Raw genomic sequence first — 17,208 nt, 5'->3', positions numbered from 1 at the left:
ACTTCCACACATGTGAGGAAAAAACTGAATGCATAGTTATGATGTCCATGAGGCCCTCTACCAAAATTGTGAAATTTATGGCCCCTGGGTCAGGGGTTCTGGCTCTAGGGTGGGGCCAATATGGCCATATAGTAAAAATGTATTAAATCTTAGAAAATCTTCTTCTCTACTATCATATATATTTGTTAAAAACTAAATGCATGATTATGATGTCCATGAAGCCCTCTACCTAAATTGTGAAATTCATGGCCCCTGGGTCAGGGGTTCTGGCTCTAGGGTGGGGCCAATATGGCCATATAGTAAAAATGTATTAAATCTTAGAAAATCTTCTTCTCTACTATCATATATATTTGTTAAAAACTAAATGCATGATTATGATGTCCATGAAGCCCTCTACCTAAATTGTGAAATTCATGGCCCCTGGGTCAGGGGTTCAGGCTCTAGGGTGGGGCCGATATGGCCAAATAGTAAAAATGTATTAAATCTTAGAAAATCTTCTTCTCTACTCCCATATATATTTGTTAAAAACTAAATGCATGGTTATGATGTCCATGAAGCCCTCTACCTTAATTGTGAAATTCATGACCCCTCGGTCAGGGGTTCAGGCTCTAGGGTGGGGCCGATATGGCCATATAGTAAAAATGATTAAAATCTTTAAAAATCTTCTTCTCTACTCCCACACATGTGGGCAAAAAACTGAATACATGGTTATGATATCCACAATCTCCTTTACCTAAATTGTGAAATTCATGGCCCCTGGGTCAGGGGTTCAGGACATGAGGGGGGGGGGGGGGGGGGCAATATGGCAATAAAGTGTTAATGCATATAATGTTTAAAAATCTTCTTCTCTATTCTCACACATCTGTATAAAAAAAACCGACTAATAATTATGTTTACCAGGAAGTCCTCTACTGAAATTTTAATTTTCATGTCCCCTGGGGTATGGGTTTTGACTCTAGGGCAGGGCCAAAATGGATGTATAGATGTTAATGCATATAACGTTAAAAAATTATCTTCTTTACTTCCACACACCTAAAAGGAAAACTGAATTCATTATTTTGTAGACCAGATCTTTTAGTTTTTCACCAAAATTATAGGTTTCACAGTTCTTTTTGAATTAAATGTGGTTGTCATTACAAATTTATAATTTTTCTACTCCAGTATGAAACCTAATTAATTAGATGCATATATGAGACTCCATGACAAGTTTGTGTATTGGATATATGCTACTCAGGTGACCGTTAAGGCCAATTGGCCTCTTGTTTTTTTTTTAAATCTGCCATGGCAGTTATCAATTTTTTTTGTTAATAATATTCATGTGATTTTGAATTCCTAAAAAACTTTTGCATTTTTCTTAGTTTACAACTCTGTGTTACGTGCAAGGACATCTGCATCTTGGTCGGATTCTGTTGTTTGCTTGTTTTAGATACATGGCAAATGACCCCTCTGACTTGCATGCATTGATCAGTGAACACAGTTAGGCCAAAATGAAATTATTGTTTGTTTGGAATTGCCTCCTGCCTCATTTAAATACATCCTCCCCCCCCCCCCCCCCCCCCCAAAAAAAAAAAAGTTTGAAAAAAATTCCATTCTGGGTCTAGAATTCTCCAGGCGGCAATTCCAAACATTTTTTTAAGAATGGCCTTATCATTAAGTCATTGATAACTGGTTGTTTCTAAGAATCTGGTATCATGTTCAATGAATAATAATATGCAGTCATGACAGATTACAGAATCTCATGAAACTAAAAGGATCATTGAGAGAGAAAAAAACCCAGAAAACATCTATTTGCATAGAAAATGACTTGTATAACTTCTTGATGTCATCACTTGATACATGTATAATAGTGTTGATCAATCGCTGTCACCAGGAGGAGCCACGATGGGTTTGACGAACACCATCCCCGAATCCTAGCGGCTTTCATCGGAATGGCCAGTCTCAAGTCTCCATTCTCCTGCTTGCTCACTGTGACAGCTCTGCCATCATTGGTTGTTCTCATTATTCTTTTGCCATCATTGCGCCATTGACAGAAGATTAAATTTCCTTACACTCCGATGGCTAGAACACACGTTAGGCAATCACAGAGTGCAAGATTGACTGGAAAAGATTTTGTCCAAAAAGTTTCTGCAATGCGCTTGTCCATTATTAAGTAAATCATTTATCTAATTTGCTTGATTTTCCAAGTGAATTTGCACAGCAAATCAAGCAGGGATTCTCTTCATTTAGATTGGCTCGCAGACATTGTCAAGTATCCTAGGGTTGTAACTGGATGAAAATGCAAATTCAAAAGAGGTTCCTTACTCAATTTTTTTCCTCTGTCTTTGATACAATTATGTTGTGATAGAATATTGATTCTCATTTCCTTGAAATTGTTGGACTAGGCTGCAACCCACCATATATTTAGATTTAGTGATTGGTTTCCCCTATAAATACAGCACAATTGCTGGAGCACAAAACAGATGCAATTAGATGCAGATATGTTACCGATGTCTTCTCCCTGTGTTCTATTTCTTATACTAATGAATTCTCCCCTAAGACGTTATCCTTCGAAGACCTTGGCATTTTCCCCAGAAAGCAGCAATAAATCTTTGTTTTAAAGAGATTAAATTTTTTTTTGTAATTAGAAATGGCCTTCATTAATGTGGTAGCTATAGTACATGGCCATTATTTGAAGACTTCCTTATTTATCTATTCTTCGTTCATTTTACATGTACAACTGTCCTATTTTCCATGTCAGATTGAAGACATTCTGTTTAGTGTAATTAAACCATATTAGGTTATCCATACAAAGTTAATTTTATGTTTAATGTCACGTGCCCACATAGGTATAGGAGAAATTGTTGTTTAATTAAAACAAATACTAGTACAAACAAACCCCAATTTTTAATTGTATTTTTTGTATATTCAGCTTTTATGTGCAGACTATCCTGTATAAAAATAACAATGCGTAAACTTATTATTTGTATACTCATGTTTATAAAGTGACATATAGGTCCGATGGGCCGGGTGTTTATTCATTAAGGTATTATATCATATACATGTATCTTTGTTTATAAAACACATGTCACTATAATAAATCATTTACTTTATACTTACATTTACTTACTCTATCGTGGTTTTCCATTTTGGAACAAAAGTACTGCAATCTGTTGATATATGAAAAGCGTTAGTAAAAACTTTTATTTGTTTTGATTTTTCCCTCACCCTTGTATGTTTGGTATTTTGAAGGTGACAGTAAACATGGAATTAACTTTGGGCATTTTTAAATTTTTTTATTGATTTAAATACAGTAAAAGGTGATTATGATTGTATAGGAGCAAATTAAGGGCTCTCTCTCTCTCTCTCTCTCTCTCTCTCTCTCTCTCTCTCTCTCTCTCTCCCTCTCTCTCTCACAATATTTTGGTACTAAGTCTGAGGTGTCAAAATGAAGGAAATAGTATGGCCTATTAACTTAAAGATGAAGTAGCTGCAAAAAATTATGGGTATTTTTTTTTTATTAAGAATTTATTTATTATTATTTATTTCAGTGGCCCCAATTGGCATAATAAAAATATCACCAGGTATACCTTATTATATAAATTTTTAACTGGGTTTTCAAAAGGAAAAATTATAAATTTTTTATTATTAAATTGGTAAAAATGGTGGGTGGATGGGCGGGAGGCTGCCAAAAGGGTACCCCTATTGTATGGATAACCTATATTGCATAAATGGTACCCTATTTCTCTGGATAGGTAGTGTTTATAATCTATTCAGGGTCGACAAATGGATACAGTTCACACAAAAGAAAACCTGGTTTGTTGTCACATTGACAGTTTTCCTCTTGTTTACTTAATGTTCTATCCAAAAAAGGCCAAAGGGAATGTGTTGTGAGATAAATACATGTTATATTATTTGCCTGGATCCTATTTTCTTTGGAATTTATGATTTTTACTATACTTTAATGTGATATATTTGCCTAATAAATATACTGTGTCAAATATAGAGGTAATATTTCAAATATTGAGTATACTTACTATTTAGTTGACCCTTCAATGCTTGATCTAGCTCATTTTTATTTGATCAAAGAAAGATAAATCAAGCTCAGTTGAGAGTAATTTTACCTAGCACTATTAGTGCAACATGTCTTCTTTATTTACATGAATTGGTATTAAAAAATATGAAATTATGAATTTGTGAAGAAGTTAATTCATTATGCATTTATTAAGTTATCAAAATCGATTTTAAGAAAGCTTGTGCTGATTTGACACAGATTTTTCAAATATTTAAGTTATCTTTGTTGATGTGGAAATTTAGATTAAGTACTCTACAATTGCTCTCCTAACTATCACTTCAGATCCAGAGTAAATAAATGCACTGGTTTTCTTGATACAAGTTGTCTACTGTACGCACATTAAGTGTGTCACTATTCCATGGTCAGAGTTACCTGGGCAGGTGTGTGCAGCTTAATTAACTCCTCACTGTGACTGGCCAATTAACCGAGTTAATTAAAAACATTGATGAGAAGGTGATAGCTTATGGGAGTCAAGAGTTATTAAAAGGCCCTCAATGTTTCTCACAAGTAGGGCTATTGTTTGTTTTGATGATTAGGTACATTGTACATGATCCATACCTGACTCAACCTGCAGAAATTCAAAAGTGGACTCTTCCTTTAAATTTTGGGGATGAATGGATTGAATGCATTGTGCTGTGTGGGGGCATGTAGATTTTCATGGCCTCTACCTAAGAAGGGGGAATTTAAACTGCATGTAGGTTACCATGTCAAAGACTGAGAGTGATACGTGGAATATACATTTGATTCTTATATTCTGTGAAGTGGCCGACTGTTGAAGGGGAGGCATGTGGATCTATTAATAGTTGGGATTTTCAGTATGAGGGTGCTGCCTTTACTGGTGTACCAGGGCCTGGCATGCCTCCTTATTCTCACAGGACATGTTTGTGGACAAGGTAAAGAAATATGAACCCCCTCAGCATTTTGATAGAGTTTCAATTTCTTCAAGGAATGGAGAGGGAAAGAAGATCTAGTTTATAGATTGTCTGTCTTAAAATGCACAGATCCCCCCAAGAAGCACTGTGTGTGTAAATTTAAGCTACCTAACAGCCTTGAATCAATTACTTTTTAAAAGAAGATTTTAAACTGGCAAAGAAAATAATTAGTGAGTCTTTGGTTGCACATGTCTCCAGTTGTTGTATATTAAATGTGCTGCTATTTTGTTTAATATAACTTTTCAAAAAATGTGTATATTTGCAGTTCTTTGATAATAGTAGTCCTTATAATTCCTTCAACAAATAAAACCATATTGGTTTAGCGATTGGCATGCAAACATTGCTGTTAATGTGAATATAATCTACTAAGATATGTGCAAGACCATAAGATCTAAGGCAAGCATGAATTGAAGAAATGTGTTGGTGAATTTTCATTGCTTTATATAATTCAATTTTGCAGCAGTAGTTAACCTGTGGGTATACCCATTCCTTTTATGAGACTAAAATGAACAAGTTTTAATTGAGCCATAAATTCAAACTAAAGTTTCTTTTGATTTCTTTAAAGATAAATATACCTGCTAGAGGGTTCTGTAATGACTATTAGTTAAGCCGTAGAGTTTTCACATTAATAACAAGTAAATGTGTGTGTGAGAGAGAGAGAGAGAGAGAGAGAGAGAGAGAGAGAGAGAGAGAGAGAGAGAGAGAGAGAGAGAGAGAGAGAGAGAGAGAGAGAGAGAGAGAGTTAAACTGTTCTCATAATTGCAATTGACCAGATTTTTATTGCTGTACAATTGTAAACTATATTTTTTTTTATTTTTAACAACATTTAAATGTGCATGAAGAATTTAGAATATTTGTCAAAATTCAACCATGCATATGAATAGAATTTCTTTTAAAAGTTAAACCCAGAATGCATTTACTTTCTGATTTATAAAGGTGATAGGCACAAGGTGTAAATAATATATAGCATAGAGAACCTGTTGTAAAGTTTCATAGATTAGATCCTAGCTGTTCAAGTTAAAAATTGATAAAAGAAAAAAAATTAGCAGAAAATTTTTCCGCTCATGCCAAGATCCTGGTTTCACTTGTATACATTTCAACACATGCAGACTTGCACTTGAGTGCATGTAGGGTAATTAATTGTGTCAAACAGGCTTGCGTTTTCCTCTGAGATACACCCATATGCATGTATTATGTGATCATTATTAATTTGTTGACAGGCATAACAGGTTCAAGTGACACTTGAATTGTTTCCCCCGGTGATCTGGGCTTGGACACTTGCTCAGAAGGGACAGAGAAATTAATTAATATTTGTATTTATGGTGAAATCCTAAAAACTACTGTTTGATATGTGGACTGGCCATATACGTTAAATATCTGACCCCAAAAATAAATCTGATAAATTTGTTGATGTTTGGGCTTATCAGGGTATCTATACCTATGTGTGTAGGAAATCTTTGAAGATAAGAAGTGAGAGATTTAACTCCCAATGCTCTAAGTTCAAAAAGGAATTTTAAAAAACTCTGACCAGTACGTTGGTGAATAGGCCCACTGTGTAACATTTTAAAAAGCTCCACTCCCTTTGTTATCAAAAGCAGATTTTCTGTTTTGTTGAGATATCTTCTTTTATTTAAATAGCCAATTTCTAAATTCAATGCAAGTAGGATGTCAATGTTTCGATATATTCAAAGAAATGTATTTTAAACTGAAATTCACAAGACATTTCCTGCATATTTTTGTAGTATGATTATACAAAGGTATTATTTTATCAAAGTTTGATATTTAGCTGAAATGTATTCATGAAATTAATTGAAAATTTGATTCAGAAAATTTATGTTAACACATATTTTAAAAAGAATTTTGCCTAAAACACCTAAAGGAAATAGCTAACTTTAATACAGAATGTTAACAGTATAGTTTGTGTTTAAATTTACAGCAAAACCCTACATAACTTCGAGCTCGCCGACCCAGCTTCATCAGCTTCTGGGGGCTACGGTCAACCTCTTCTGTCATGCCAAGGGCACCCCTGAACCAGATGTGGTGTGGTCCAAAAATGGTGTCCCTCTGGTAAACTCCAAGCGAGTTACAATCGCACTGGACAAGGCGACGGTGGAGATTCGGGACCTCCAGCGTTCCGATAGCGGGACCTATACCTGTACCTTCACAAATTCCATGGGGGCAGTGTCTCAACAAATCATTCTCATAGTGGAAGGTTGGATTTTTTTTTATTTTTCAGACAATTGTATATGAGACTATTTTACTGTTTCACAATTATCTCCCTTTTAGAAAGGGTTACACCCATTATTTTAAAAATTTAGACTCCCCTTCCCATAAGAATGCTTTGTACCAGTACTGTGTATGAGACTTTTTAAATTTTCTAATAGTGAACCAAAGGGGGAATTTTTCATCTAATTTTAGACATTACTACATATTCATAAAAGAGATTTATTTTCTGCTCATAAATAGTGAAATCAAAGGGTACTATAGTATTCCTCTCATATATCTGTCAGTCAGTCAGTCCTGTTGTGTTTCAAGTTTTCCATTTTGCTAAATAGCTTCCTTGTGTCAAGATATTTAGATCAAGGTAGACATTCTGCAAGTTTGATATACTAAATCAATATTGATATATGGAGTTCTAAGGAACATTATTAAGTGTATACATATGCATAACCTTAAAATTTTTGTAACTTTAAACAAAATTTTTTGGAAGGGGGGGGGGGTTGTTGATGGCTTTACTTTAAAAATCTATGCAGTAGCTATTCTATTCCTCTGTACAGTTGGCTAGCTGTTCTCTGGAGGGTGATATATGGGGACTTTCACTGTCCAACCCTATATAAATGAACCTTCAATGGTTCAGAGAGTATCCTATTTCAACATATTGATCCCATTTGCTCTCACAGTTGATGAATGATAAGTGTCTGTAAAGAGGAGGGGTGTTTCTGAGATGGAATGATAAAAATCCTAGAAGTCAGCCCACACTGAGTTTATCATTATTCAATGATGAATTATTGTGTTTATTGAGTTGCTGTTCATAGAATGGCAACCTCTATGATCTTTCTCAGTGGTGATTATTGTATCTATACATAGGTGATTGATCCGAAATGGTACATAGACTTTAGATATTCCTGTGTTATTGTAGCAATTGACAATATGTTCCTTTAGTTTTGAGTTTAACTCCTTTCAATTAAGGCTAGTAGATGAACATGAATTATGTGTATATTATGGTTCAAAATCTCTCTCTGCATGTGTGCTAAATTTTGCTCTAATGTACATTTTCTAAAAGCAATGGAAATTATAATATATATGAAAAGAATATAAGCATCACTGACAAAACATTTTATTGTAGTAAGATCGAGTGATCTCCCTTATCAGAGGTCATTATTCTAAAAACACGTGTTTTTTTGTTGTTTGATGTATACATTTGTCTTGTGTTTGTTTATAAAATAGACCAAAGGAGAAACATAGAGAAAAATTAAAATGAACTGTACATTTTTATAGGTGCTGCCTATATTCTACGCGCTCCATCGAATCGTACAACTCTTGAAGGACAGAAAATTCAGTTTGACTGCGGTGCAGCTGCATTTCCAAACAACATCACTTACCGGTGGTACTTCAACAACCGCAATGTGTTGACGTACAATGACAGTCGATTATCGGTGTACCCTGATGGTAAACTGGTGATATCACCAGTGTACAAGAATGACATGGGCTGGTACACCTGTCGCCCTAGTAACGGGGTGGGGGAGGACCCAGAGGCAGCTGCATTCCTCAATGTTACCTGTAAGGAAGTGGAGAAATCATACAACCTATTACAATTTACAAATTTGCCAACTTCTTCTAATATAAAGTTAAACATTAGGAATTTTAAAAAAAATCAATTAAATGTGAATTGGTTCAATAACTTATTTGATTTTCAAAATAACAGAGGTTAAACACCTTCAAGATGACATTGTCTACCATGCTTATTAATTCCTGTTTTAATTACAGATGCTCCCAAAGTTTTGGTAGACCTGATGCCTGCAAGAGTCACTTGGGCACTGGGCTACCAAGAACATTTGGACTGCCCTGTAGATGCTAATCCCCCAGTCCGAGAGTACAGCTGGAAGAAGAACACATACTTAGTGTCCTTCAGTAGTGACCACATCACTCTCCTGCCAAACGGGTCTCTATTGGTCAAAAGTGTTCAGCACTCTGATGCCGGGGCCTATAGCTGTATGCCGGTCAGCTCCATTGGAAACAGTCAATCTTCTCCTCTTGTGCAAGTCATTGTGCAAGGTAAAGCTAATGGCATTTACATTGTCTGCAGATACAGCTTTTGAATCAGTCAGATGCGTGTATCAGTAATGGTTAATTGTATAGGAATTTTTAAAAAAAAGTCTATGGCCTAGAATCAGTACTAAATTTCTTATTCAGCAAAATCTCTCCCCCCCCCCTTTCTGTTCATTGTTTCAAAAAATATTTATATTTTGTCTGAGAATAGATTTGTGTGCAATAGAAATGCATTTATTCAGGCTGACGTGGGATCACTTTTGTTCAGTTTAGTTTGTGCGTGATCTATAATTTGTATTGTTCAGGCAGCATAGGCTTAAGATTTCTATTGATTAAAATGTGTCACTGTGTCATGACCTATAATCACTCGCTACATAATGACCTGCATACAAGATGCTCACAACTTCTGCCTTGAACCATTGATCGATGAACTGCATCTGCTAAATACAAAAGCCCGACATGTCTTGGCATTGTTATAAAAGCAATATCACCATTTACATAGGAAAAGATAATGATTTAATACTATCTCAGCAGGACATTTATAAACTGTAAATGTCACAGGTGCTTTTAATGACGGTATATAATAAATCCGTGGATTTATCAATCAGAGCTATTTTCATGGTCAATAACACTGCATAGAGTTATTGGCTTTGCTTGTATTTATAGATAACATTTCCTCATTGTAGTCTTTTACACAGGCATAAATTCTATTAGCTCAGCTACGTGTTTTTTGGAAAACTGCTGAAATGTTTGCATTGCCCAAAATCTTGCAGTTGTTTGTCAACTGCAGACCCTCCCTGCAATTTTTCCGTTAATTTCTGATCTTTTACACACCTATCCCTGCAGTTTAAATTTTCCCTCCCTATTCCAGACCCTCCAAGGTTTCTCTTCCGTCCAGAACCCCAGTACCTCAGAATTCCGGGACAAGATGTGACAATGATCTGTGGGGCCACCGGCAAGCCTGTTCCTAACATACAATGGAGGAAGGTAGGAGACATGTCTCTAGCATTCATCATCCTGTCTGCAGTGAAAAAAAGTTCACTGAGGGTTACTGTAAATTCCTTATTTTACGCGAGTACTTAACTCTGCCATTACGCTGTTTTGTAACAAATCGCGAGAATAAAAAATTGCGATCACTATTATTTTTTGTTAATTTCCTATACTTCAAAACCGTCTGAAAAATTAAAGCCAGACTTTAAAATCAGCGATGGTTGCTTCTCGCGATGTTACACGGAAATTAATTCCTCGCGTTTAATTAGGAATCTACAGTAGTAAACGATTGCTCACTCAGAAACATTCAATGATTAAAACTTTTGTATGTGTAAAAATAAAAATAGAGAGAATAATTAATAACAGATTTGTTGATTAATTAGTGTTAAAATCTGACCAATGTTTCACTCTTGAGATTAACTTTTTGAAAAACACAATGTTTTAATTTTGTTCTCATTTACCTCTCTCACTCTAGGTGACGGGTGATCTGAATTTGCTGGAGGGTGGGCGTGTTAAGTTAGAAGGTGGTAATTTGACAATTACCTCACTGAGGAAGGAGGATCATGGCAGATACGAGTGTCAGGCGGAAAATGAGGTCAAAACCATCGTCGTGGGCACGGACCTAATTATACAAAGTACATCTGGTTATTTTTATCTCATTTTGTGTTAACTTTTAATTTAAAGTGTAAGATTAACTGCAAGTTTTGCATGTTTTTAACTCTAGACAAAATGTCTTAACTCAGCTAAGCACAATAGAAAATGGGTTACGTGATGACTTTACAAGCCTCATGACAAGGAAAGGATTCAAATTTTGGTTGACCATTATAAATGCCCAAGTGAATCATTGTGAAAATTTTTCAGATAAAATTGCGACATTGCTCCTTTGATGAAAAATCTTAATAATTTTTTATAAATAAGCTTATAATAAATTTATATTGATACAGTACACTGTTTTTTTCCGGTGCAATTCCAGTGACCACCCCACACGCTCCGTACAATCTCACTGTGACTACTGATTGGTTCAGTGCCAGAATAAGTTGGATTCCAGCCTACAATGGTGGCAACGACCAGTTCTTTGTGATTTGGTAATAATTTAAACATCATCTTTGTTGATATTAGATGATTTGCTAACTCATACTTTGATTAAAATACATTAAACCATATACCAGCATATACTATCAGTGTTCAAGTAAATATAAAATACATCATTTATAATATTGTGATTTAAACTAAACAGCCATTTATAAATCAATTTATGTGAAATTTGGTTCCTGTACGAATTATTTTACAAAAGAAGTGCAAATTGTTAGTGCATTGCTGGACTATATCCAAATTAGAGTTATCTTTCCTATCAGTGCAATGTAGTGAACTTTGACAAGCCAATTAAACTAAACAGCTACTTCTAACAATTATTAAATCTTTGCCATAAAATAAAACAACTGGAAAATGTAGCAATGTTGTGCTTATACAAGGTAAATATAATTCATATGGATTAATTAAAGAAATAAACGATACATACACAGCATGACTGTCATGTGTGGTGGTGATGATTGTAGGTACCGCAGAGCGAACGGACAGGTATCCCAGTGGTCCACCTTGCAGGTACTCCCCAAGTCTGCCACCGTCTTTACCTTGTACAACCTGACCCCAGACACAATGTACGAGTTCAAGGTTCTGTCCAGGAACGAAATCGGAAGCGGAAACTTCAGCGAGATCGTTAGAGCCCAGACCAAAGGTCAGTGGAGTTCACTGCCACGTTTTTCATTGATCATCTGCTTCATCTAAGAGAGCTTCTCAGACTTTTTTGAACCATTTGTATAAGAGCTTGGACTTTGGGTAAATGTGTCTAACAGCAATATGACGTCGGCCTGTCTATTTCATTGCTTGCCACTCAGCCTTGGTTCTTTGAAATCAACAAGGTTTTCTGGCTTTTGTGCTAAGACTGCGCAATCTATGTATACTTCACTTGAAACCAGTATCATTTTAAACTTGTTTTGATGCAGGAAATAGATAGTTAAATCCTCCTGAAAGTCCAAGGTCTTGTTAAAATGGTTCTAATGTCTCACCTTAATGTTAAACATGTTAAACGTTTGGAACAAGATGATTTGATAAGAAGAGTTTTTCTTCCGGAATATCTGAATTTTTTTGGCCTTTTCATTGTTGATACAGTTATCCTATCCAAAGATTTTTTGTATAAGAACATGTATATTAAAATTTCAAAATTTATATAATGAATTTGCAATGCAATGTACATGTAGTAAATATATCATACGATTGTTTTTGTACAATTGGGCTGTCACGCTGTCTATATATATCTGCAAACATTATAAATCACTGTTATATTCTATCCAAGCTTATCATATATTTATCTGGCACCATGTAACCGTTTGACATTTGATGACTTCCTTAATAAGGCTGAGCCTGTGTTTTTGCTGACTTTACATGCTAACAGGAAATGCAACCAAAACCACAGCAAGATCACCTGGTACATTTTTCTGCGGAATCACGTGCACCTTTTTTAACCCTCACTTTTGTAGTTTTGTTGAAAGTTCTTGACCAACGCCATGTATTTTTGCGTCTGTACAGAATTGTGTTGAACATGTCCTTGTCCTTTCTCTCCCTCTCTCTCTGCCTGTCTCTCTCTCTCTCTGTCTGTCTGTCTGTCTCTCTCTCATCTTTGATTGAAAAAAAAGGAACAAACTAACAAACTGGTTAAGCCTAAGACTTCATGTCAATGTCAGTGTCACATTAAATGTTGTTTCATCTGCTAGGTGTTGTCTTAAAGTTTAGTATAAATATATGTTGTGTATACGGATACATGTGTTTGCAATTCTGTTTTAATCAGATGCATGTCTTGTTAAAGTCTTTTTTACTTTCTTTACATAATAGGCTAAGTCTTTAAAACTTTAAGATATTAGTACCTTGTGGAACTCACATTCATAAAAAAATATTTCCTTCAGTATCATGCAAATCTGGTAATTGCAGTACTGTACATGTATTGCATATAAAGTAACTGGTGAGAAGACAACAAAGCATATTCAGTAGTTGAACAGAAATAGACAGATTGAATGGTTGCAATTTTGTCATACATCATAGATAACTGTTATTTCTTAAATTCAGTCATCAACCATCATGCTAGCATGACTTCGCTATCTAGATTGTTCCAATAGTGAGCTGGCTGTTGTACATTTGTATGGTTACTTTGTTATCAAGATAAATGGGTGTCCAGCAGTAAATCAGTAATCCATTCTGTTTTACAGGTGATGAAACAAAGCTGCCCACCGCTCTACCCACAGACTCATCCGGATCGACATATTTTCCTATCATAACCAAAAATATTGGTGAGAATATTAAACAGCATACGGAAATATGCACTGAAAACATACTGGTTACCTTTTCTTGGAGGGCATATTTCCACAAGGCCACAGTTAATTCATTATTAAGTTTATCATTTTAAAGCCTAAAAGTTATCAAGATGTCAGTAAAAAGTAGGCTCATGTAGATAAATGATACAGTTTTTATCTGTGTTGACTTTTTATTTGAATCTGCATGTTTCTGTATGTAGGTGCTAGACCTCCACCCCCCAGAAATGTGTCTGCCCGAATCGAAGGGTCGGTCATCCGCGTCTACTGGCTGCCTCCCCTCACCAACATGTCTGTGTATTATTACAACATAGAGTGGTCGACTGACGGACAGAAGTGGCAGTCGTTTGATGAGAGAATTAATGTGCCTTATACGTTCTACATCTGGCAAGATGCCCGCCCAAACATGGAGTACTACTTTCGGGTGTTTTCTTACTCCATTACAGCCTTCAGTGTTGCCAGCAAGGTTGTGATGATCAGAACGCCCCCTGCAGAAAGTAGGTCCATATGTCAATACTTACATGTACCATTCAGTAGGGGCTTCACTTTGTCCATATTTGGCTCATGACTACAAGTGTTCTTTATTCTAACCTTAGTTTGAAAATCAAAGTTTTAGAGACTTTCATAGTTCAAATAGCATTAGTTCTATGTACATGTAGCTTCTGCAAAATATAGCATGATGTTTGATGTACGTGTGTACATTTGATATTGCTACCAGTGTCATTGAATTAATCTGAGTGTCGCCTCTAACTGTTGGAGAATTTGTGATATATTTTTTTTTGTTGGTATCATGTGACCACCCTTTGCTGTTTTAGTTTTTGGACCGAGTGGACAATATGTAAGCCTAACCACTGAGAGATTGACCACAATATCTCCCCAATCAAATGACGGTATAGCATCGCTACTTCTCATTGGCCTGCCTTTGATAACAAACCTCACATTTTCGCTTCATTTGTTCATTTTCCAACAAGTATTTCATGGGCAAAAAACTTTCATTTCTGCAACTTTTTCTGCACCCGTAAATGTCTAGATTAATTTTGTATTTTTGTAAAGTCAAATTTCTTTTATAATAATTATAATTTTTTTTAAAATGTGTCATTATGTAAAAGATAGAAAGTCTATTTATAGTAACTTGGCAATCATGTTTTTAAAGGGCAAAATGACTAAAGGGGATAGCACAAGATAAGCGCTTGATCAGTTCTTAAACCTCCTTATAATCTGCCGAATTGAAAGCTTTGTTGTAAACCTTACCATTGTGTTTAAGAGATTATACTCTCTAGCACTAAGGAAAGGTTGTGCAAATTTCACAGTCATTATGTGGAAAAGGGATTGTAGATTTAACAGGGTATATATATCTGTGTAACTTGTTATATATATATATGTATATACATGTAGAGATTTCTGGGTAAGTAGATGATATCTATTACATGTATTATGTAATCAAGCATTACAGAGCTAAACATACTTGTGCTCAGCATATTTTTTTTTAACTTGGTACAAATTAAGATACAAATATTTACATGTTGGTTATAATAAACTTTACTCTCTATTTTTTTTTCATTCATCAATTCAATTTTAACTTTAAAAAAAATTGATGTAACAAAATTAATGCTTTCACATTTTCTTATATATTCTAAATATTGATATATTTTATTAAAAAATAATTTAATCAACATAAAAAAATTATGTAATAACCAGTCCTAGAGTATTTTGAAAAGGTTGTCTGCTTAATTAAGGGTTAAAGCAAAGTTGATAGAAAGATAACTTGTAGCTGCACACCATAGCAGAAGATTAACATGCAACAGATAAAATTAATGATATGTGTTAATTTTTTTTTCCAGATTTTGTTTGAATGTGTTCAAGTGTATTTATTATTTGTAATTACATGTAGTACACTAAATATGTATTCTGTTATTACAAATTTATTTACAATTTTCAATCACTTCAGTGTTGAATGTTGATGTAAATTATGTGATATTTTTCGTCATCAAGTATTGTAGTAGATTTAATAGTACATATACATGTATAAGAATGTATGAATTGTTGACATTTTAGATTTGATCATCATCATTGTTTGGTCATTTTTCACAGCTTTATAAGTTTAAATGACTTGAAGTCATTTCTTGATTTATAACGGTTGACAGCTTTTGAAGTAGTGGCTAGAGAAAAAGTTCTTAACTGTGATCAGTCAAGTGTCAAAGAGTTCAGTCACTCAAACGGACCGTGACAACTCCTCTGTAATAAATGCATTGTTATTATCTTAATTACCTGTAAACACTTCCTTGAGTTATGTCTCTTATTATAAAATGAAGCATGCTGTAGAATTATAAACCATATTAGAATAGATTTCCTTCACTGAATCACATATTTACAAATAGAAAGTTAAAAACAAGGAAATTTTTTTGTATTTTGCAGAATCTGGATTTTTCCTGTCGCAGGCCGAGATTGGAGGAATTGTGGGAGCATTGCTATTTCTGCTTCTTACTGTTCTCCTGGTTGTGGCAGGAATCATATACAACAGGAGAAAGCAGAAACCAGATAAGTTTGGTACGTAATGTACATGTAAAGACATTACTTTGAACTCAGAAATGTTAAATGTTGTTAGAAATGGAAAGTACATGTAGTTATATTTTTTGTTTAATAAAATGGTTGCAAACATTTCTTGTTATAGTTTGAAGTCTGAATTCAAATACACTGTACTAATTGACTGCCTCAATACATGAAATCCATTTCAGTTCTGATTTAAAGAAATATGTAAACCAAACATTGTATTTTTTTTAAAAAGTTGCGTTACCTTATTGAATTTTAGAGTTTCTTGTATCTTTTAGTTTCAATTATTTTTACAAAACATTTTGTGGCACCTAATTTTAGGTAACGTGAAGTATATTGGACCTGCTGATGAGCTGAATACACGGCCATATAGCAGAGGGTATGCATATTGATATCTTATTTGATGATTACTTATTGAAGTATAATTGCCTTATAAGGCAGAAATATTAGTACATGTAGTATGTCGTGTACAGGATAAAATTGTTTTCTAAAATTAAAATATTTTACTCCAAGAAAATTTGAAACTGCTTAGTTGTACATGATGAAAATGTTTTACAAGAGTGACAATAAATTGCTATTGATTTTGGTTGGTCTAGCCCTGATAATGTGAATCTCTAGAAGAATTATCCAATATATTTCTTGTTATTGGGAGTAAGAAGAAAAACAGAATACTAATAATGAAAAGTTGTGACTGCCAAATTAGAAAGGAAAAATGTTTGTGACAGGCAGAGTCGAAAAGGTATATATTATAGTAATTCAATCCCAACCCACATCCAAAAAAACCCACTGGTAAATGAAGACAAGTGTTAGAGTGTTACCCAAACAAGCACCTGCAATAATTCAGGTTTCCTTTGTTAATGCGAACACAGGAGGGACAAGAAAGGTTCAGTAGCTCTTCTTTAACCCCGGGATTTTGTTTTTTACATGGACCTGCATGTTTTTAGATTTATTTATTTCTGCCCTCAAATTAATTGTGACAAATTGTATTGATTTTGTAGCTGTTTGACTGTTTCTTTTTTTGGCAAAGCTGTTTAAATGGTTTCTTTTTTTCTTT

General features: G+C 34.5%; 1 protein-coding gene across 5 annotated transcripts in view; it reads left to right on the top strand.

Moving 5' to 3' along the window:
- LOC105335844 (protein turtle homolog B) overlaps positions 1–17,208 on the top strand; it is a 51,392-nt gene that overhangs the window by 30,642 nt on the left and 3,542 nt on the right. For 2 of the 5 annotated variants that reach the window (XM_066076714.1, XM_011439959.4), the window contains 13 exons: positions 6,920–7,195; positions 8,482–8,763; positions 8,971–9,258; positions 10,124–10,239; positions 10,718–10,877; positions 11,216–11,327; positions 11,799–11,977; positions 12,695–12,727; positions 13,503–13,583; positions 13,808–14,101; positions 14,420–14,494; positions 16,020–16,151; positions 16,476–16,533. In XM_066076714.1, the coding sequence (XP_065932786.1) occupies positions 6,920–7,195; positions 8,482–8,763; positions 8,971–9,258; positions 10,124–10,239; positions 10,718–10,877; positions 11,216–11,327; positions 11,799–11,977; positions 12,695–12,727; positions 13,503–13,583; positions 13,808–14,101; positions 14,420–14,494; positions 16,020–16,151; positions 16,476–16,533 (2,086 nt within the window). Of the gene's footprint in view, positions 1–4,605; positions 4,945–6,919; positions 7,196–8,481; positions 8,764–8,970; positions 9,259–10,123; positions 10,240–10,717; positions 10,878–11,215; positions 11,328–11,798; positions 11,978–12,694; positions 12,728–13,502; positions 13,584–13,807; positions 14,102–14,419; positions 14,495–16,019; positions 16,152–16,475; positions 16,534–17,208 lie in introns of those variants that run through there. The other 3 variants (XM_011439962.4, XM_011439960.4, XM_011439961.4) reach the window with 3 other exon arrangements.

The sequence above is a fragment of the Magallana gigas genome, chromosome 2, assembly GCF_963853765.1.
Source record: "Magallana gigas chromosome 2, xbMagGiga1.1, whole genome shotgun sequence".
NCBI classification, from domain to species: Eukaryota; Metazoa; Mollusca; class Bivalvia; order Ostreida; family Ostreidae; genus Magallana; species Magallana gigas.
The sequence above is the reverse complement of the archived record's forward strand: the minus strand, read 5'-3'. Positions and strand labels throughout refer to the sequence as shown.